General features: G+C 45.4%; 1 protein-coding gene across 1 annotated transcript in view; it reads left to right on the plus strand.

The window, feature by feature from the left end:
• Positions 1-23,187, plus strand: part of Atg10 (Autophagy-related 10) — a 786,886-nt gene that overhangs the window by 489,694 nt on the left and 274,005 nt on the right. Inside the window, exon 2 of the mRNA XM_090386680.1 lies at positions 1,673-1,777. Within this exon, the coding sequence (XP_090242806.1) occupies positions 1,673-1,777 (105 nt within the window). The remainder of the gene's footprint in view (positions 1-1,672; positions 1,778-23,187) is intronic.

Below are 23,187 nucleotides of genomic sequence, written 5' to 3' on the forward strand. Positions count from 1 at the left end.
TTTTCTGAAGACGTGGAACCTGTTTATAGCATGATTGGGGTAAAAAAAAAAAAAAAATTATAAGTGCTTGGAGCAATGTCTACAAGAGATTAGACAATTATATTTCAAAAAATCTTACTGATCCTAGCTTCTACGATGGGATCCTCCGTGGGATTATTTCCCATAGCATGAGAAGTCAGTCCATTTCTCCACCACCTCTATCTCCTTTAGTCTTGCTTTATTTCTTCTGCCTTCTAACTATTGGAGTGTTCCTCTGTTTGATCCTCCTCTCTTCTGTTCTTTCCTACCTCTCCAGCTCCCAAACTCCTCCTTCTATAGCCTTTTCATTTCATCCTAATTTGGGCCCTCTCGGGGCTTTTGCCCTGGGTTTGTCCAGCAGGTGATAGGATAGTAGATCCTGTCGGGGATGGGGGTTGGGACGTGGTGACCAGGTGTTGGTACTTCCCATCTGCTAAGATCCAGGTACCGGCCGAAAACATAACAACACACCATATCACTGGGACTCTATGCTACCTGCCTCCTCACTGGGACTCTATGCTACCTACCTCCTCACTGGACTCCTTCCAGAAAAAACTACATGACTTCAGAATTTCGGACTCACCCCGCTGCCACTGTGGAGAGGATCAGACGTGGGAGCACCTTGCCCACAGCTGTGAAATCTACGAGGACTTCAGGAGGATCCTGATAACGAGACTACGCTTCAACTACCAAAATCAAGAACACCTCACCCTACAGAATGAAGAAACTTACAGAGCCCTGACTCAATTTGCAATGGACCTATTTACCAGACCGAAAGCGCTACCTTAGCATCCGAATCAATAGGTCATAACAACCATGACTGCCAACTGTTGCTGCGCATCATTGAGCCATGAATGCTAACGCCCTGGACCAACTTACACAAGACTTGACCAACAAACTATCCGGAGTACAGAACCCAACTTGATCCTTCACATCTCAAGTAGTCAATTGGTCTCCCCACTTGGTTGGGACAATACTAGCACTGCAATCAAAGACAGGGTCCACACATACCTTGACAAATTCCTCATCATTGATTCCTGGACCAACTTCTCCCGACTAGACGTGACACATCTCATCAAGAAGAGACCTACTATCGATCCCTGGACTTGACCATCATATCTTCGACTCCTGGTTTTGACCACCCCACTATTCGTTATCATGGACTACTGGACGAGCCTTCAGTCTGGATGCGACACAGACTCACCAAATGGAGTCCCAATGACGACACCTGGACTAGACCTTCCTGAACATGATCCATCCACCATAGCAGCACTCACACTGCTGGATTTCCATCAAGTGTCGGCTCCAACTGACTGGCCGTACTAGCTGTACCTACCCTGCACTTGCGTGGTCTCTCTCTCTCTCTCTCTCTCTCTCTCTCTCTCTCTCTCTCTCTCTCGGGTATATACACCGTATATTCCAAATTTCATCTCTGGATGATGATAATATGTTATTACCACCCTGATAGGTGGGTGTTGTTATACACACTCAATATTAAAGGAGATGTTTTGCTTATGATTTGAAAACGACTGTGTTCAGATAGTGCAGCGTCGTCTTAATTGTATGTATCAAAGTATATTTGCATAATTAATTGAGATTGAAATTTTTCTGTTTTACATGTATACAAGGATATAACGATTCAATATTAATTTAGGATGAACCTGGATGTTCGTTTTTGGTGAAAAGGATACGTAGGAAATGTAAAAATGATACAGTTTTTCCATCCATTCCTGAGGAAGACGGTCTAGAAATTGAAGAGGTAAGTGTATTTCATAATTCGGTGTTAAATTATATACTGGGTGATCACTGAATTATGACCACTTCTATGAAAACTGAATGCGACCCGTTGACCATGAGGTACGAGAGAGCGGAGTTACATGACCTACGTAGCATAGATAAAGTGTCAGTGGTTCAGTAGGTAGTAAAATTCCGATTGTGATGGGTAAAAGGAAGGATTTATCGGACTTTGATAAAGGACAGATTGTGGGTTCTCGACGAGCTGGTGCCTCGATTCCGGCTGAACTGGTGGGGTGTTCGAGAGCTGCCGTAGTTAAAGTGTACCAGGACTGGCTTCAAAATGGTCAAACAACGACACGACGGCAAAACTGCAAAGGTCAGAGAAGGGTTGATGTTAGAGGCGTGCGTTGGATCTGACGACGCGAACAGGCGCAGCACTGTTGAAGAGATGACTACCCAATACAACATGGGCCAACCCGGAACAATATCTGGTATAGCCATGCGTCGCACGGATGGGCTATACGAGAAGACGATCCCTACGGCATCCTCCCCTAACCACGGTTCATCGGCGTAAAAGACTCGCCTGCTGGTGCAAAGAGCCTGAAAGTTGGACGTTAGAAGACTGGAAGGTGTGCTAGACGGATGAGTCATGTTATTTAGTCCACACCGTGGATGGTCTTGAACAACTTGGTGTCCACAACATGAGGCTCTTGATCCATCATGCATGGTATCAAAAGTGCAGGCCTGTGGAGGCAGTTGAACGGTGTGAGGCATGTTTCACCAACATGAACTTGGACCCTTGTTGCATGTGGAACAACGTATCAATGGTCTCCGCTATTGTCAACTGTTTGCTGACTGTGTACAACCCGCTATGTTACATTTTTTCACGAATGGCGATTTTGTCTTCCAAGATGACTATGCCCCGAGCCATCGGGTACTTGTTGGGCAGGAACAGTTTGAGGAACATAGTTCTGACTTAAAGCATATCGATTGGCCTTCGAACTCTACCGATATCAATCCCATAGAGCAATTGTGGGACACTATGGAAAGGCATATCAGGCGTCTGGATACACCAATCACTTGCTGACCGCATCACACACAGCTTGGTTGGACATACATCCCGAACGCTCCCGACATCTTGTTGAATCAATGCCACGTCCGATAGCTGCTGTACTGAGGGAAAAAGGAGGATCTACAAAGCATTATATAGGTGGTCATAATGCAGTGATCATTCATTGTAAATTACAATAGGAATTCAAATTTAGAAATTCTGTATATGCAAATGGTTCCCAGTTCAGTGAAAGAAATTGAAGAGAATTTCATGAATTGTGAGCAATATTTTTTTTATATATGTTTTTAGCATTTGTAGTGGCGTATGATGCAAGAAATCAAGCTTATATAGCATCAGCCAAAGAAAAAAAAAAGTTTCACCTATCCATTCACTCCAAAGGTTTGCCCAGTTCTTCCTTGAATTTATTTAACCTATCAACTTCCACAACAACAGATGAAAGTTTGTTCCAGCAATCAACAACCCGCTGGTGAAAGGCAAATTTCCGCACATCTATTGTGCAACCACCTTTCCGAAATGTGAATTTATGCTCCCCCAAGTGGGTAATCTGAGCAAAAGGAAGAATCCCATCAGCATTGAACTTGCTCAAACCGTTCAAAGCCTTATACACCTCAATCAGATCTCCTCGCAGGTGTGCCTAGTCTCCAGACGTTGCAATTCGCAGAATTTAAACCTTTCTTGGTAATAGTACCCCTTTGTTCCCCTCACCAATCTCGTTACCCTTCTCTGTACTCGTTCCAGCAGCTCTACACCTTCTTGAAATCAGGCCCCCAGACCTATATGCAGTACTCAAGGTGTGGTCTGACCACTGTCTTACAAAGGGATAATCACCTCCTTATCCATGCTAGCAAAGTTCTTGTATATCATTGACAAGACCTCATGAGCTGCTCTGGCAGCCTGTCTGCGCTACTCTGAAAACTTCATATCTGACTGCACAAATACCCCTGTCTGTTTCATTTTCCACATTCCTGAGTGTAGTTGGTACGTTACTCTGGGGGTTACTGCTACCCATATGCAGTACTTTGCATTTTTCACTGTTAAAATGCCCAACTTTTCTAGATACTATTGCAGCACGGTACTGTCGTTACTGCCATTAACAATTCTGCCAACCTTTGTATCATATGCAAATTTGGACATTCTCTAAATTTATCAATATCATTGATAAATATAGAAAATAACAATGGGTCCAACACCGAACCCTGGGGGGGGGTCTCCACTAATCACATTAGTCAACGAAGAGCAGTGTCTATTGATTACCACTCTGTCTTCTCCCACTCAATCATCCCTTTATCAATAGCAGTAGCTTGCCTTAATGCCATACTGCTCTAATGTGCACAGCAGTCTTCCATGTCCAACAGTATCAAACGTTTACCTGAAATCCAAGTATATGATATCAGAATTATTTCTTTGAATCCAGTTACTTTGTGACCACATTGTAGTATCAAATTGGTCAGACAAGACTTGCCCTTAACGTACCCGTGATGTGTCTGAACTGTAACTGCAGTCTTGTCTAGATGATCTTGCATTGCTTATTTAAGCAGTGCCTCCTTTATTATTTACCCCGGAACAGAAGTTAAACTAAGAAGTGTGTAATTAATCGTGTCATCCTTTGATTCCCCTTTGTGAATTGGAGATACGTATATTTGCACATCTCCAGTCCGTGGAGACCACCCTGGAATCTAGAGATACTCTCATAATTATGGCTAAGGATTTCCTTTGTTGTCTCCCTTAATATAACAGGATAGATCCGAGACACCACAGGTGCCTTTCTTATGTTTAACTTCCACAATTTCACCTCCAATTTTCTCCCCGTTATTACAAAATCATTTGCTCCCTATTAGAATGTGATAAACTTTTGGCCTCCACTTTCCTATTGAATTCTTCATGTGTGAATGTATATGCAAAATACTCATCCAGTTTGTCAACTACCTGAGTTGGATCATCAACAGTAGAACCACCGATATCAAGTTGACCAATCTGATTCATCCCCTTCCTTCTAGAGTTTACATAAGTAAATAAGTCTTTGCTATTTTTCTTTGCATCCTTTGCCAAAGATTTCTTGTTATCTGGCTTCGCTTGACTCCTTTGTGACTTGATTACAGACTAGCTCATATCTACCATATGCTTCTGTGTCGCCTGATAATTTATGTGCATCCCATACATTTTTGTTCTCTGCCACGAGCCTCATTAGTTCATCTGACATCCATTTAGGCTTGAACAGTATTTCTTAGTTGGTATGAAAGACCTAGTAGCTTCCAAGATTAATACATTTTCTGTTGGTAACATCATCAGTTGGTCCCCTGTATAGAATTTAAAAACTGTCTGAGACCACTATGGTCACCACTATGAAAGCAAAAACCCTTGTCTTTATCCCTGATGGTATAGTGGCATAGTGTTTTGTGAAAGGCGCCACCTGTGGTTTCCCACATCTGCACCATGGTACTTTGTGAAGAAGTACAGAATCTCTGTAAAAGCCAGAAAAGTGTAATGTCTGGTTTCTGTCAGAGTAGTGTTATGTTTTGTTGTTGTGTCTCTGGCTGCTTGGCCGCAGAGCCCCTAGTGGGACCCCACGTTGCCCGCCACCACCACTGGGAGGTGAGCCAGGCTGACCATTATACTCTGGCTGGCCTTTGCCAGGGTTGCCTAAGCTTCCTGACAAAGGTCAAGTGAAAAAAATAAATAATAAATAAATAAAAAAATAATAAATAAATAAAAAATAATAATAATAAATAAAATAAAATAAATAAAAAAAAATATAAAAAAAAGTGGGAGGGGGGGGGAGAAAACAGAGCAGGAGTACGAGTTAGAAGGAGGGAAAGGAGGACGGACTGAAGTTAAGGAGCAGTCCGCTCTTTGTGAGGTGAAAATAGGGGTGTGGGAGTTAAAGTAGTAGGGGACAGGTGCCCCTGCATGATCACCAGAGGCCAATGGACTCTGTATCCCGCACTCAGAAGTTCTCCAGAGTGCCACCAATCCCGCACCAGAACGGTGCCGGCTGATCCTACCCTATAAGGGGTTTGCAGCAGTATCCCGCACTCGATGAGTGCCAGCAGTCCCGCACCAGAATGGTACCAGCAGTGTTCCTACCCATAAAGGATTAGCAAGTTGTCAAGGCAGCGTCCTCTAGCGGAGAAGGAGCTAACCCACGCCAGTCTGATTCAGGCCTTGGGCAGCATGATCCAATGTTGTTCTCATTTCAGCAATCTTGGCTAGCCTCAGTGCGAAGATTTCCTGCGCATACACAGTTAGTGCCCTGTATGTGTTTTCATCGAGCAGCAGCGAGGACTCTTGGTTACGTGGATTCCTTTGAATTGCGGTAGCAAACTTGATTCTACTGTTGTCATAGGCAGGGCACTCATACATGAGATGCCCCCAGGACTCTTCTTCTCCACAGTGGCACCGCGGGTCTCTTTCAATCCCCATAGCTGTGAGTTTCTGACGGAAAGGGCCGTGTCCAGTGATAATAAACGTCATGTGCAGACCAGGTGAGAACCAGGGAGGGGGCTCTGGGTGAGTATGGTTTATAGTTGGGAGGAATCGCCTCGTGATGTCTCCTTTCTGCGTGATTTCCCAGCTTTGCTGCCATATCGCTTGTAGGTGTTGGGTGATCCTCTTCTCTATCTTGGGGTCATTTGCAAGATCCAGCTGGAGATTTACTATTTCAGCTGGTGTTCCTTTCCTAAGGTGGTAATATAGGCCTCGCCTGACTACTTCTAGGTAGAGTGGCTGACAACCTGTTAGAACTTGCAAGGCAGGGGTGCTAACAGTGCGGCACGCCCTCCTAATTGATAGCAGCATAAATCTTTGAATTGTATCCAGCTTCTGTTTGTTTTTTGTTAGTGTAGCTTGTCTATACCAGGTGGAGGCACCATAGCAAACAATCGGGACATATACTGCTTTGTATATGAGGGTCAGAGCTTTGTGCTTCAGGCCCCAGTCGGCTCTGCTCACCCTCCTGATCATGGCGGCATACTTCCGGATTTTGGTGGCTAGATATTTCAGGTGGTTATGGAAAGTAAGACCCGAGTCAATGTAAATACCTAAGTATTTAACCTCTGTGTAGTCGGATGGGGGTGAAGTTTAATTTCATCGTAGGTGGTCTTCTAATTTGTAGTCTGCCCTTGAGGAGAATGGATTTTGTTTTTTCTGCCGAGATGGTAAGGTTGTGCAAGGCTGCCCAGTTCTGGAGCTTCACAAGCGCCGCATTTGCAATAATTTCCAAGGACGACCTAGTGTCCGCACGCACTAACAGGACAAGGTCGTCCGCAAAGGCCAAGGGCTCAGCCCCCCCCCCCTCCCCAAGGTCCAAGCCCAGGAACTCGTCCAAGACAATAGACCAGAGGAACGGGCCAAGCACAGAGCCCTGCGGACATCCCCGGTGGATGAATCTGGTAACTGTCTGATATTTGTTAGTAACTCATACTTTTCTGTTGGTTAGATAAGACTTCAAACTGTATAGATTTTTAGAAACATTTGAGTGCCGAAGTCTCTGAAGAACGCTGGGCCACCACAGGCGGTCGAAAGCTCCAGCAAAGTCCACCAATATAGCAAGAGAGTACTTGAAAGCTGAGTGCGTTGCTTGGATGATTAGATTGTTGATAGCGTCTTCAGTGCTGCAGCCTTTTTTAAAGCCATATTGTTTTTCTGAGGAGAGTTGGTGTTCCTCGTAGCAGGCAGAAAGTCGAAACAAGAGTAGACGCTCCAGTAGTTTGGCCATCACGGAGAGTAAGGCAATCGGGCGATATGAGGCTGGGTTCTGTGGTGACTTGTCCGAGTTTTTCAGAATTAGTTTTAAGGTTGCAGTCTTCCATGAAGCTGGGAAGGTGCCCTCTGCCAGGTACTTATTCTGTAGGCTTAGAAGTATAGCTGGGCAGGCCTCAGCGAATTTTTTGAGAACTTCTACTTCCAGCAGGTCTGCACCTGGTGTTTTTCCATCTTTCATCTTGTTAATTGCCAGGTCCATCTCAAAGCCGGTGAACGGGGGCTCCACCGTTGCTGTGTGGTATTTTAAATTCTGGTTGATAATTTCTTGTTGCTGTTGTGTCAAGGATGCCTCTTCAACAGGGTAAATGGTATCAAGAATGTTATTTATAGTGTCCTCCCAGGTATAGGTGGAAGTACCGTCTATTTTCAGTGTTGTATCAAGCACCTCACCACGTGGTAATTTATTAGTTACAATTTTGAAAACTATGCCCCAGGGGTTCTCATTTCCGGAGATAGACACCAGAGTTTTCCACGATTGCTTTTTGTTTTTGCGAATTTCTTTAGTATATTCATTTCTGACTGTGCGGTAAGCTTCCCTGGCTGCCGTAATCTCTTGGGAGGACATCGTCGCCCTTGCCCGCTGGAACATTTTCCTAGCATGGTGGACCCTTCTTCTTAGATCGTCTAGCTGGTGGTTCCACCAAGGGACAGCATACCTTCTGTAGGGCCTTCTGCGTGGGATGGAAAGGTCGCAGACGCTTCTGATAGTAGCGGTAATGCTTTTTACACAGTCATCCGGAGTTTGTGTGTCAAAGAGTGGAATATCTTCAGGGAGTCTCGTTGACAGTTCAGTTCGAAAGCACTCCCAGTCAGCCTTCTTGACGTTATAACGTATCACATCTCTGGGGACTGGAGGGGTACGTTCCAGAGAGCGAACCAGGGAGAATGAAATCGCTCTGTGGTCTGACGTAGTCCAGGATTCTTGAACAGTCCATCTGGCGAGCTTGCCAGCAATATCTGGAGTCGCCGCTGTAACGTCAATGTTGCTTTCCCAGAGGGGGCCGCTGTAGGTGTGGAGATGACCAGGGCGGTTTATAACTTGAAGTCCTGTTGTGAGGAAGAAATCTTCAAGTCGTGCACCATTCCTATGAGCAGACCTGTCAGGTGTATGACTCTGCCAAAGCACAGATCGGCAGTTTGCGTCCATGGCTATTAGCAACCGCCCCCCTGAAAGAAGTTGGAGAGCTGTCTGGATAGTTGAGATTGCTGGGGCAATATCTTCTCCAGGATGGGTATATAAGGACAACAAGAAGAGCGGGCCCAGCGGAGTTATAATTTGTGCGCAGGCACTGTTTGCAGTACAGAGTGGCGTTATCTTGGTGGTAGTGATATCTGGATTTCTGACTATTATTGCAGCCCAAGGGTTCTCTGTTGTGCAATAAACTGTTTTGTATGTTGCAGGATACCCTGTAACCACTCCCGACCGGACATAGGGTTCTTGAAGTAGGACCACATCTATTTGATTTTCCTCTATTTTTACTTTTAGCTGGTCGGCTATCCCCCTAGCTCTCTGTGCATTTTGTTGGACAATTCTTATTTCTTTGTAGTTATTGGTTAAAGGGGCTCTATCCATAGTTGATTCTCATTTGGTACAGACTTTTAGCTTTTAGGTATACTGGACAGTTTCCATCCCTGATTGAGTGCTGGTGGGGCGCCTTGGCTACCTTACAGTTGGCACAGGTTGGTGGTTGATCTTTTGCTGGGCAGTCCCTGTATCCATGCCCTTTTTGGACACAGTGGCCACACGGCGACTCTCGCTGGTTGCATGTGTGCGAAGTGTGGCCAAAGCGAAGACATTTATAGCATTTGGGGACAGGAATATGTTCTTTAAATCTGTGGCTTCCCCAGCCAAAGGCAAATCCTAGGCTCTGCGTTCCTAGGATTTGCCACGCTCTAGTAGAGAGATGGATTACCCAGTTTACGTTAGAGTGTGTTTTTGATTTAGTCTTGTATTTTGGAGTGACGTCATCTTCTTCTGCGTTTTCATGTAAGTGCAGGCTGAGGTTTTTACTGTAAATATCTTCTGCAAGTTCTTCAGGAGTGACGTCCTGATCTACGTCAAACACTACGATTGAAGGCCCTTTTTTCTTGGGAACTTCTGCCTTTAGTCCAAACTTGGTCATATTGGCATTGTTAAGGATAGTTTGTGCCTCCTCCCTAGTGTCTGTTTCTATCACCACACCTGGGTGCCTGGTCTTCCGGATACTCCTAATCTTGACAGTCTTCATTTGCTCCTTTAGATTAGCTGTCAGGGTCTCTTTGACGGCTTCACTAGTGTCAAGCTGCGCATCCTCTACCGGTTTAATCAAAACGATGTGCGATTCTGGCTTTCGTTTTGTCCTCTTGGTCTGTGAAATGTCAGGTTTGTTAGGCGCAACACGCGCGCCATTTCTCAAAGCCTCTGCAAAGGTTGGGGGGCGTTGTTGCATTTTATTTCCCCTTTCCTGCGAAAGAACTTCCAGTTTGGATTGTAGTCGTTCATGTTCAATATGGAGATTTAGGATTACCGTCTCCATTTTGCTGAAGATGGTGAGAATGTCAGTGCGGATAGCAGCAGTGACTCTGTTGGATTTCTTGCCCAAATATTCATCGTGTCCCTCTAATAGCAATGACTTGGTCCACAGGGGTTCCTGATAGTGGGGGACTCTGAGTAAGGGGAGAGGCTCGGGTATTATTATCCTCGTGGTCGGAATCACTTGTCGATTCGTTTTCTCCGTCGTCTGGATTTTCCTTTGCTGGTTCGGAGTCTGTCGCATATTTTCTTCTACACCTCTTCTTTGTTTTAATTTCGAAGATTTGGTTGTCTCTTCATTTGTAACCGGCGCTTCATTTCTTGAGCGGATGGGATAGTCAGACCGCTGCCGGTCAATAACCTCGATATCTGCGTCACTCATAGTGAAGTGTGGGAATTTTTGGGGTGGGGCAGTCAGTTGACAATTCTGCAGTCTAAGTACAAGTTGGTAGAGTTTGAGGGAGAACAATAGCGTTTAAGTCGGACAAGCGCGTTGCAATGAAATGGGATAAAAACAGGTGGTCGCGGGTGGGAAACTATTTCCGAAGGCAGTATAGTGCGACCAAGGCTTAGGCCGCAAGCAGTAAAAGCAGCATGACCTTTGCAATTAGCTTTATATATGTTAACCCGTCGTTTCCCAGCAGTGACCTTCATCCGGTCAGATAATGGCAGCAGTTCGCTTCGGCTTTAGCAAGATCGTTCATATACAAATTAAAGTTACTTATCTGCTATAAGTCCGGTACCTCCATAACCCGTATGGTTGAAAAGCTTTTGGCGTCCACTACACGATGATATCCATCAGATCAAGTAACAAACTAGATTTAATCACTAAATTTAAATCACTTTGGGAGCACAATTTACTATCGACTCGTACTACTGGCCACCTAGCGGCGATATCCCTGATGGTGGAGTGGAGTGGAGTGTAGAGTGTGTTTAGTGTTAAACGGCACCAGGGGTTTCCCCCATCTCCGCGGGCTATACATTGTGGGTGTGAAACAGAACACTGTCAATGCCAGAGGTTTAAAAGTGTATGGATTTTGTACATGTGTAGTGTCGTGTACCGTTGTTCCTCTGGTCATTTAGCCGCTGGGCCCCTAATGGGACCCAACGTTGTCCACACTCTGCCTCGTGGAGGCAGACCAGGTACACCAGTATTATAGTTATTTACTCTGGCAGGTCCTGCCACCTAATTTCCTGAGATTTCAGTGGCAAGGACCTTAAAAAAAAATAAATAAATAATAAAAAAAAATAATAAAAATAAAAAAAAATAAATAAATAAAATAAATAAATAAATAAAATAAAAATAATAATAATAAAAAAAAAGTTATAGTTATGGGTCAGCCATAAGAAGTACTATTTATGCAAATAAATGTTAAGTTTTTGGGTGTAGGGCTCATGCAATTTAACAATGGTTCAGACACTAGTAATTATAATTAAAAGAGAGAGAGAGAGGGGTGGGGAGACTGAAGACTGGGGGAAAAGACAGAAATAAGGGGTCCATAGAGAAGATGACCCCCAAATCAGTGGAACAGGCCCATGCCCCACCAGAGGGAAGAGAGGGGCGGCGAGGGGAGGAGGAGACCAGAAGTCACCTCCCCCTCCCGCCCAGGGAGTGGAAGCAAAGGGCCACGCAAGAGAGCGTGGCTTAAAAAAAAAAAAAAAAAAAATTCTATAGAGTCCCAAAGGAAGGTCTTGTATCAGTCAAAGAATGGTTAGTTTAGTCGTGGTGCCTGTTCTTGATCCCTGTAGATAGCAATAAGTGTCCTCCTTCGGGTGAACAGCCCCTGGGCGAATTTTGTCAACTCCTTATACTCCTCTTGCGAGTCCAACAGGTTTGATTCCCTGTCGCGAGGGAAGTAAGTCAGCTTTGTCATCAGGAGGCAGCGGAGATCCTCATAATTTTCACAGTTGTACATTATGTGAGACCATGTCTCCACTTCCCCACAGACACAGCGGGGATCGTTTACTAATTTAAAACTGTTTAGTTTGGCATTCAGGGCCCCATGACCTGTTAAAAGATACGTAGTGTACAGTCCAGGGTGAAACCATGATGGTGCTTTTGGGTATAATCTTCCGACATCAGGCAGAAATTTCCTCGTTATTTCCCCTTTTGTGGATTCTGACCACCTATCCTGCCAGACCTGCTGTAGGTGGATGGCGAGTTTTGTTTTCTCTCTTTTTAGGTTTCCTGTAGGGTCAATGGAGTGGCCCAGGAAGGTGCAGGGAAGCCCTTTTGCGAGATGCTGCACCATAGCACAACGCACCACCTCGAGATCAAGGGGGAGTGCTCCCGCCAGAACCTGCAGAGCATGTGTACTCACAGTGCAGCAGGCCCGTGTAATAGAGAGGAGTATTGTCCGTCGGATGGAATCGAGTGTCCTTCTGTTAACTGCAGTAGTTGCTTTCTGGAACCGGATGGGTGACGCGTAAGTTATGGCTGGTATAAATGTTGTTTTGTAATACAGTCCCAAGGTGTGCCTCTTGAGTCCCCAATCCCTTTTAGCTATTCTTGAGACGAGGGCAGAATATCTCCTTATTTTCTCTCGGATATGTTTCAAGTGTGGGTTGAAAGATTGATTCTTGTCCAGTATGATTCCTAGATATTTCATCTCACTGACTAGTTTGATAGTTGTATTTTCTACTTTAATTTGCGGTGGTCTACAGAGATTTAATGTTCCTTTCAGTAGCATTGAGTAGGTTTTCCCCGGTGAGATCTTAAGAAAATGGACCTTCATCCAGTCTTGTAGAATTTGAATTGCTCGATTGCCTGGGTTTCCAATTGAAGTCGATTGTCTGCGGCAGCAGTCAGTATCAGGTCATCTGCAAATGCCTGTGAGTGGACTTCCCCCAAGTCGAAGGACAGAAACTCATCCAATACCATACTCCAGAGGAGTGGTCCCAGTACCGATCCCTGGGGGCAGCCCCTGTAAACAGGCCTGGTCAGTTTCTTGTATGGAGTCACACTTGTATTTTTCTCTTGGATAAATATGACTTCATTATTTTGTAAAGGTTGATGGGTGTTTTTGCCTTCCGCAGTCTGGCTAGGACGCTCGGCCACCAGATGGTGTCGAATGCCCCAGCAAAATCGACCGAAATAACCAAGAAATACTTCCTATCACAGGCAGCAGCCAAACTTTGAGGTTCCGGGTTTGAACCCAAACTGTGTGGGCATCACGAGATTTGCAGCTTCATAGTGGTGCATTTTGTAAAGGTTGATGGGTGTTTTTGCCTTCCGCAGTCTGGCTAGGACGCTCGGCCACCAGATGGTGTCGAATGCCCCAGCAAAATCGACCGAAATAACCAAGAAATACTTCCTATCACAGGCAGCAGCCAAACTTTGAGGTTCCGGGTTTGAACCCAAACTGTGTGGGCATCACGAGATTTGCAGCTTCATAGTGGTGCAGGAGTCGCTTGTGAAGCATCTTTTCAAGGAGTTTACTAGCAACTGGGAGCAGGGAAATTGGCCGGTATGATTCGGGTTGTTCTGGTGGCTTCATTGGATTTTTTAGAATTAATTTGACGTTGGCTATTTTCCAGTCGGCTGGGAAGACTCCTGTCTTCAGGCATATGTTGAAGAGTAAAGTGTAAAGTGTGTTTGGTGTCAAGCGGCACCAGGGGTTTCCCCCATCTCCGCATTGCTTGCATTGTGATGGGTGTGCCAGTTTACTGGAAATGCCAGAGATTCAAAAGTGTATGGATATTGTACATGTGTAGTGTCGTGTACCGTTGTTCATCTGGTCATTTAGCCGCTGGACCCCTACTGAGGCCCAACGTTGCCCCACTTTAGCCCCGTGGAGGCAGACCAGGAAACACCAGTCGACTAAGATTTACTCTGGCAGGTCCTGCCACCTAATTTCCTGAGATTTCAGTGGCTAGGACCTTTAAAAAAAAAATAAATAAAAAAATAAAAAAAAATAATAATAAAAAAAAAAAAAAAAAAATATATATATAAACAAATATATACATATATATATACATACATATAAAACACACACAGGTGTATATATATATATACATATACATGCCACACACAAACATATATACACACCCTCTATGCGCTTGCGTGGCAGGGAGGCGCTAGGAATGGGAGGCCGAGAGTAGTGGGCGAAGGTGATTTTAGATTGTGTGGGGCATTGCGTGCAGGTAGAGTGGGGAGTAGATTGAAGACTGGGGGGAAAGGCAGAGACATGGAGCCGATAGAGAAGACAGCTCCAGTTTACAGTGGGGCAAGCCCATGCCCCACCAGAGAGTAAGAATGGGGGTGGCGCGTGGGGGGGATACGGTGGAACCGTCACCTCCCCCACCCACCGGGGAGGGGTGGAATAGTTGAGACAGGCAAGGGAGCTGGCTCGGGTCGCCAATACGGCGTGCATGCAGAGACTGCGATTTGTTCATGTGGCATTTGGTATAGACTAGTAGGATTGAGCCACTTGTAGGATTTAGCTCCTCTTCTCTGATGTCCGTGTGAGCCAAGTTTGGTCGCCTATTTGGAGGTCGCTCTTTGGAAATGGGACCCGTCCAGTTAAATCAGATTTTAGCATCCATAGGATAATGCGTAGAGGGCTGCTCGCCGCTTTTGGTGTATACTCCGTCTGTAGGTCTAGACTGAGTATTCAAGAAGCAAATCCTGGTCCATTTGATGCTGGAGATGTAGGTTCAATAAGTCTGTCAATTCAGTGCAGTTAATGCAGCATTTGTTAAGTAGTCGCTCAGGGGACCCATGTCCCGTCCATGGATATTTGGAAGAGTAGGATTTATTGTCCATTAGGGCGGATTCCATTGTTGTTTGGGAGAATGGATCTGTCAACCGAAATGCAAGTCCGGGTCGTATATTGTGCACGGAGGCTGTGCTTGCTCTTTTGTTTGGAGGTTGCCCTTGGGAGCCATGTCCCGTCGGTGAGTCAATTTGCAGAGAAAAGGAAGTGAGTATGGTTGAGGTGAGTTTCAGTTCTGCCATGATGTCCAGCGTTATCCACTGGGGTAGAATTGGGAGGTTCTCCCCCCATACTCCTCCTGTGACACGTGTTCCATTTGGTTATAGTTGGTGATGAGTTGGGATATTTAACTACTCCAGTAATCTGGTATGGATGGAATTATAAAAGTTTCCACTTGATCATGGAGCTTTCAGATTTGGAGTGCGTGGAGTACTACATTTGTCCTTGTTGTTCGTGATTTGGAGGCAGTGGAAGGGTTAGTCGTCTAGTGTATAGGCTCTGAGCAAATTCAGTTAAGGCTTTGTAGGTTGTCCCATCCTCCAGCAGGTGGTGCTCCTGGTCTTTGGGGTTGCAGCGCACTTGTGTGATCAGCTGGGCACGTAGATCATCATACAGTTCACACTCATGCATCTGGTGATCCCAGGTTTCGGGGGAGCCACAGGCACATGCAGGATTGTTTGCGATTCCAAGGAGATGAAGCTTGTGACGGATTGCTCCGTGTCCTGTAAGGAGGTAGGTGACATGCAGTCCGGGGCAAAACCATGTCGGAAATATAGGGTACACTTGCTCCAGATTTGGAAGGAACTTTCGCGTGACTTCTCCCTTATCAGAGTCTGTCCAGCGCTGTTGCCAGATTGATCGGAGGTAGATTTGAAGCTTGTTCTTCTCGGCTTTCCAATTGCTTGTCGGATCTGTTGTATGGTCCAGATATGTTGTAACCTTTCCCCGTCCAAGCTGCTGCAGCATGCCTGTTCGGGTAGCCTCGAGGTCGAGGGGCAGAGCCCCTGTAATCACTTGCAGTGCGTGGGTCGACACTGTTTTGCATGCACGGGTGAGGGTCAATAAGATCGGTCTATGTATAATTTCAAGCCGTCGGCGATTTACCGCGGTTGAGGCCTTGTGGTACCATGCGCCAGAGGCATATGTGATTGCCGGGATGATTGCTGCTTTATAGAGGGTCGCCAGAGTACGCCTTTTCAGCCCCCAGTCTCGGCGTGTAACTCTGGCGAGCATGGCTGCATAATTTTTTATCTTATTCTGCACATACTTTAGGTGTGGAGTGAACGACCGGTTCCTATCCAGGATAACTCCCAAGTATTTCAGTTCAGTAACTAGCTTGATAGTTCTGTCTTGTATTCTAATCTGTGGTGGTCTGGTTGGGGTTAGGTAACCCTTCAGTAGGATGGATTGAGTTTTGGTGGGCGAGATTGTGAGACGGTGCCTTTCCGTCCATTCTCGGAGTTTGGTTAGCGCTGTGTTTGCAAGAATTTCCATTTGGGCTCTTGAGTCTGCGGCTAGCACCAGGGAAAGGTCATCGGCATACGCCAGTGCTTGTACGTCCCCTAGGTCGAGGTGGAGAAACTCGTCCAAGACAAAGTTCCACAGGAGGGGACCCAATACAGAGCCCTGCGGGCATCCCCGGTGTACTTGGCGCTCGACCCTGCAGTATGGCGCCTGAACTAAGACCCTTCTTCCGCTCAGGTAGCTTTTTATGCAGCTGTACAGATTTATCGGCAGATGAGCTGCCCTGAGTCTTGCGAGGACGCTCGGCCACCAAAGGGCATCGAACGCCCCCGCAAAGTCGATAGAGATGAGAAGTAGATATTTCTGTGACAGTTTTCTGCCATGTTCAGGATGCGCTCCAGTGGGTCCAGGGTGGAGTTTCCTGACTTGAAGCCATATTGTCCGTTGGCAGGAAGATTTGCTGTAGAGTAGTGTATTTCGATTCTCTGTTTGAGCAGTTGTTCTAGCACTTTACTGAGCACAGAGAGGAGTGCAATTGGTCGGTAGGATTCTGGTAAATGTGGCTGTTTAGTTGGATTTTTGAGAATTAGTTTCATGCTAGCAACTTTCCAATCTGAGGGGAATGCGCCAGAGTGAAGACAGTGGTTGTACAGTTCCAGGAGCAGGTCCGGGGTAAATTCGGCCACCTTCTTGACCAGTTCTGGCTCAAGCATGTCGAGTCCAGGGGTTCTTTTGTTTCTAATTTTGTTTATGGCAATTTGGAGTTCTAAGTGAGTAAAGGGATCCTCTACCTGGGGCGACTGGTAGGCCTCATTGGCCTGGCATATCTGTTGTTGTTCATGGGTGTTGTCTCCTTCTACTGGTTTGAAATTGGCATTTAATATATTATTGATGGTGTCCTGCCAGTTGTTGGTCATGGTGCCTTGGGGGGTGATGGTGGAGGGTATCACCTCTCCCCTGGGCAGCTTATTTGTAGTTATTCGGTAAATGGGCTCGAGTTGCCCACAGTGGAGACTAGATGCTCCCAGGACAGCTTTTTCCGTTGCCTGATCATTGCAGTGTATGTGTTTCTGGCCTCCCTGTACTGTTGCCTGAGGAACTCTACCTCATGGGGGGGCCAAGTTCGTCTGGCTCTTTGGAAGGCGCGCCTCCTCTGATTCGTGGTTCTCCTGAGTATGTCGAGTTCCCGCGACCACCATGGGACAGCGCCGGGCATCGGGATCCTCTTCTTGATTGTTTGATTAGCTGCACTCACAATGGCATTGGTGACAGCACGTTGGTGTTGATCCAGGGTTTGATTCTGTAGTTGGTCGGTTGTCAGATTGTATACATTGTTGATGATGGCGACTTTGAACGCATCCCAGTTGGCTTTGTTAACTGCATACCTGTTCTGTTTGAAGCTGTTTATTGGAGCTCGGTACAGTGATCTTTGCATGGTGAAGGTGATGGCCCTGTGGTCAGAGCTGGTCCAGTCCTCCTGCACCGTCCAGTCTGTCAAGTGGCCGGCAAGGGTTCTGGTAGTCATGGTGGCATCGATGGTGGCCTCCCATAGGGTTGAGCTGAATGTGGGAAGGTTGTTAGGACGATTAATGACAACAAAGCTGCTGTTTGCCAGTAACTCCTCCATATGCTGGCTGTTTCTAGAGCCTCTGCGCTCCGGAGTCTCGCTATGCCACAGGGGCGAGCGGCAGTTGAGGTCAGCAGAGACAAGAATTTTTGCTCCTGGGAGTTCAATTTGGACTTGTTGTAAGTACTGAATTGCTGGAAGGATATCCTCCCCTGGATGGCAGTATAGTGAGATCGCATAGAGTTCCCCTAGGGAGGAGATGATGTGTGCACAGGAGGCCCACTCAGAGCACAGGTGCGAGATCTTAGTGACCGTTATATCCGGATTCCTGACCACCACCGCAGCCCAGGGGGTTGCGCCATCCACCTGGACGATCTTGTAGTTAGGTGGATATCCCCGGACAGCGCCTGCACAGGTGTAGGGTTCCTGTAGCAGGAGGATGTCGAGGTTTTCCTCCTCAGCCTTCTGTCTGATCTGTCCAGCTACAGCAATTGCTCGGTGTGCGTTAAGTTGGAGGAATTTCATGCAACTGGTGTTATGTCTTTTAGGCAGAGTCCCCATAATGGATTCTTAGTTGTTGGGCACTTCTTGCTTTAATATAGACAGGGCATTTGTTATCTCTGGTTGAATGTGCGTGGGGAAGCTTTTGCCACTTGCAATTTGCACAGACTGGATCATTTTCTCTGTTGGGGCAATTTCCAAAGTTGTGCCCTTTCTCAACACAGTGTCCACAGGTTGCCTCCCGTTGAGCACATGTGTGAGTGGTGTGGCCGAATCGGCAACACCGGAAGCACTTTGGCACGGCAATGTGCTCCCTGAAGCGATGTGAGCTCCATTTGATGTATAGTCTCTCTTGTTTTGTTATGAGTTTCCATGCATCAGGGGCCAGTCCGACCACCCAGTTTGTCCGGTTGTCATTCCTACTCTTGGTTTGGTGCTTGGGCATTAGTAGGGTAGTATGGTCTCTATCGGGTAAGTCTTGCTGGAGGTTGCGTATATATATCTCCTCACATATGGCAGTAGGAGTCAGGTCTTTGTCGATATCAAATATGATAATGGAGGGGCCTTTTTCTCTGGGCAGCTCAGCAGAGAGTCCAAGCGTCGGAATCTTGGAGTTATTGATAATGAGATCTGCATCACTTTTGGTTTCAGTCTCAATTATCACCCCTGTGTTTCGGGTCTTCCTAATGGCTCTGATTTTAGCCGTTCTAAACTCTTGAGTTAGGGAGTCAATGACCTTTTTCTTGACTTCTTCGCTAGTTTTAAGAGTGTCGGTGGTTGTAGGTTTGAGAATCACGAGGTGTGGAGTAGGGAGCAGTGTCTTCCTGGGTGCCGGTTTGGTGGTGTTGACAGTAGTAGTGGCAGGTTTGGTCCTCAGCGCTGCAGAATATGTCGGGGCGCGCTGTGGCATTTGTCTTGCCCCGCATTCGATGTAGGCGTGTAGCCGTGTGATGGCTCTCTCATTTTCTACATGTGTGTCATGCAGAATTGTCTCCATCTTGTGAAAGATGGTGACAATCTGTGATCTCAGGCCAGACGATATCCTACTGGGATTCTCCTTAAAAATGGTTTCGAGGGCCGTTTTCAGAAAGAGAGTTTTCTCGTATACGGAGCCCTCTGGTATGGTATGGTCCAGACATAGTTCTTGTTGTTTTTCATAATTTCTTTCTTTTTGCGATGCATTGGCTTCTGGCTGTTCTTTTGTTTCAACCCGAGCTCGTGTTTCGCGGTCCGGTTCGGGAACCACACGCTTGCGGGTTTTCCGCTTGGTTGAGGGGTCCCAGGTCGGGTGTCCTCTATATCCTCCAGTTTATCAATAATGATGGGGTCATCATTTTGTGTCTCTGTCAGGGGGTGTTTGTGCTTGTCTTTCCCCTCCATATCCGTGGATTCCGGATTACCGGGACTGTTCGGTTAATCGGGTTCACAATGTTGGGGTTAGATGGTTTGTTAAAAATGATGGCGATTGATGCCAACCACAAGTTCGTGGGTGTATTTGGAGGCACACAGTGGACTGTGGAAGTTTTGGGGTCTCCCCACAGCACTTGGAGGGGGGGGAACGCCGGATATAGAAATGCTCCTAAAAGGACGGGACTACCTTCCCAGCGGGATATCTAGTAGCGGCGAAGACGCTCATGGCATTCAGATTTCTGGTAGAAGCACAGGTGCGAAGATAGCCTCTCTCTTTCTCCATGGGGAGTTTATGGTGGGGGGGGATCACATTAAAGTCATATTTCTTTGGTGATATTATTCGGTAAAGGCACAGATTGATAGAGCACAACAACTGCTCAGTTTGCACTAGTTGGGGCACCTCCCCAGTCAAGGTGTCAGGTGGAAACGCGGCCGCCGTGTTATATCGGCAGCCTCTCTATAGCCCTGTTGTCAGCGACATGGTGACCATGCGGTCTGGCAACAAAGGATACAGATAAATAACGCTTCAACCTGACCAAATTCCCAATATATAGGCAAAAGTTTCTCACCAGCGGAATCCAGTCCAGTTTGTCTTCAAGTGAGGATACATTTCATGGCACTGACGGAAGTAAAACACATTTTTTAAACTGAAATTTCGCGGAGCGATGAAACACACGTCTGTTCACAACGGCAGCCATATTGGCGATCTTGTTGAAGAGTAGTTTGATCTTTAAGTAAATCCCACATCTGTACACCGCGATCACCCAGAGGTCTTTTACTTGCAGATTCTTAATGCATAAATAATCGCTGCTGATAATCAAGAGTATGACTCTTTCTGTTTGCCACCCGAAAATGCTACTGTTGAAAACAGTCCTCCTATAAATCCATAAGCCTTGCAAATGTGCGAGTGACCAATTCACAAGTTCCAGTCGATATCTAGAAAGTTAAAATACATAATTTTTGCTTTCCCAGTTTTTATGCCACTCCAAACTGATTCAACATTGCATTGGCCACTCATCAACTGGATACACTGCCTTAGATTTTATGTGTTTTCTTTCCTTTTATCCATCTGGGAGAACTGAAACCAGTTCACTGAATCAGTTATCACTTGTGACTGCGGATCAGACATTGATACACGGTATAAAAATAAAAAGTAATCTGCAACCATTATCAATTCACAGCAGGATGGAAGCCTCCTCAACAATTCATGTTGAGGGAAATGGACCTTAATCTGCCTCGCTAGTCCAGTACGGGTTGGCAGATCGACCGTATTTAGCAGTTAGGGGCTTGAACCCCGGTCTACTCAAAGAGCGTGTGCTATTGCACTCCCGCTCCTGACTACTCGGCCACGTAGGCCCCTCACACTGTATAAAGTGTAATCAATAATATTGCCCTTGGCAGTATTATTGTTGGAGTGCTTTATCTTCTAGGGAATTTTTTTTTTTTTTTTTTTTCCATTTTTACTGCATTATGAAGTAAAAATAACATGTCCATAATTCCATGTTTGCTCTTCTGACAGTGGCTACCATGGAAGATAGGAATTGCCACGTGCTGTCTATCTATTTGTAAAATTTTTCGTTCGAATCTTGTTGACAGCTCAGTGAGAAAATCTCAAGGGAAGTGAAGATTAGTCTCATGTCTTTTCATTCCACAAATGAACAGCACAGGCAATGTTCAAACTCTCACCAAAATATTTCTATGGATAGATTCACTAATACTAAAAAAACGCATTAAAAGTCATTTAATATTTCTAGATGATTGCATATAATTGCACCACCTTTCCAGGTTGGCTGGCTGTTGTAGGGTTTTTAGGCGCGTCAACAACTTTGGCCATATTGCGCGTGTTCTGTGGTCGGTTTGCTATACGAAAAACCCGAGTTGCCTGGAGTAAAAAACCATAATACCTTCGCCTGAGACTGACAAATTCAGCCACGTTGCGAAAAAGATCCATAAGCAGTCCTTGCATCATCGACGGGATTCGAACTCAGGTCTTTTCATACCCTGTATAGGGAGGACGCTGATTATACCAACTGTGCTACCCAAAAGCTCACCACTTTCCAGAGTACAATTTCTGTTTTTATGCATTAATATTGCAAAGAATCATATCATGAATAATCCTAGGTATTATAGCCTGAGACAATAAGGCCTTCTTTAAAAACTTTCGTCTTTATATTCATTCGATAGTGGTGTTTTAGTTTAAAGTCTGAGAAGACTGATATGACCTTGTTGGCAGACAATTGAATCTTGTATTATTTGGGTAGGGGTCATGATGATGAATGTTTTCATTGTTTTTTTTTTTGTTTTGTTTCAAATTGGTCAAAATTAATTATTAACATTCTCTCTACAAAGCTCCAACAATTGTGGGGAACAATCTTTCCTGTGGAACTTTTGAGGAGGTACAGTTTCGGAACCTATAGGGCTACCACTCCAGGGGTTTGCAGAAACGCGTACATTATGATGCAAACAGATTCAAGGATTTGCTGCTGTGGTTACCGTAGGTTTACCTTTCCTTGGATAATCACGCATATTGTTTCCCGATACCTGAATTATCTTTTCCAATTTTTCATAGGCAATCTCCCCATATACAGCTTCATCTCCTAATGGATTAGTTTTTGCTTCTTTGCTTTGCAAACGAAGAAATGTTTTACTGATGGAGGGAGGGTAAGTAGTATATACATGTACATACACAATATCAAACCCTTCCCTACCCCACATATTTGTAGAGGGTAAATACTTATTGATTGCCTCTGGTCAAATTGAAACAATGTTATTCCTTTTTTAACTTAACTAAATGTTCGATTTATTTTGAATGTTCAGCCCGTGAGCATACACACTTGCAAACATAAAACACGTGGCCCAGTATGGTACAAGTCGCTGATGTGTCCACAACACAACAAAAACAACGTGTACCTTAGAACGTCATTCATTCTTCTAATGACCATATTGCCATAGACAGATGTCCAGAGGTTCAGCTGCGCCCTCGTGGGTAGAATCTATGTCCGCCCGACACCGGGTGGGAAAGGCCTGAGTTCGAATCCCGTAAATAACGCCAGGAATTTTTAGAGGTATATGGGTATTTTTTACAAAGCAGCTGAGTTAGGATCAAGAGGAACTTTGAGGTAGGGGTTCTTGCACCTTGTATTTCTTATGAAACGGTTTTATTTTATAACTTTGCACGATGCTACCATTGTTTTATTTTGGTTAAAATTTGGTCGCATAAATTAATTTATGCGACCATTTGGGATCGTGGTATTGCAAAGAACCAAAATCCCCAAGGGTACGCTATTCAGTATATGCATAACCAATGCGATATGTATGAAAAATAAAATATTTCAGGATTTACATTTGTCCGATTTTCAAAAAATTTAGAGTGGTTCCACAAAACTTTCTAAAAGAGCTAAATATCAAATTTCGTGGAAAGTCGTCATCT

This window comes from Mastigoproctus giganteus, chromosome 12 (assembly GCF_048544385.1).
Source record: "Mastigoproctus giganteus isolate SK-2022 chromosome 12, ASM4854438v1, whole genome shotgun sequence".
In the NCBI taxonomy this organism is placed as follows: Eukaryota; Metazoa; Arthropoda; class Arachnida; order Uropygi; family Thelyphonidae; genus Mastigoproctus; species Mastigoproctus giganteus.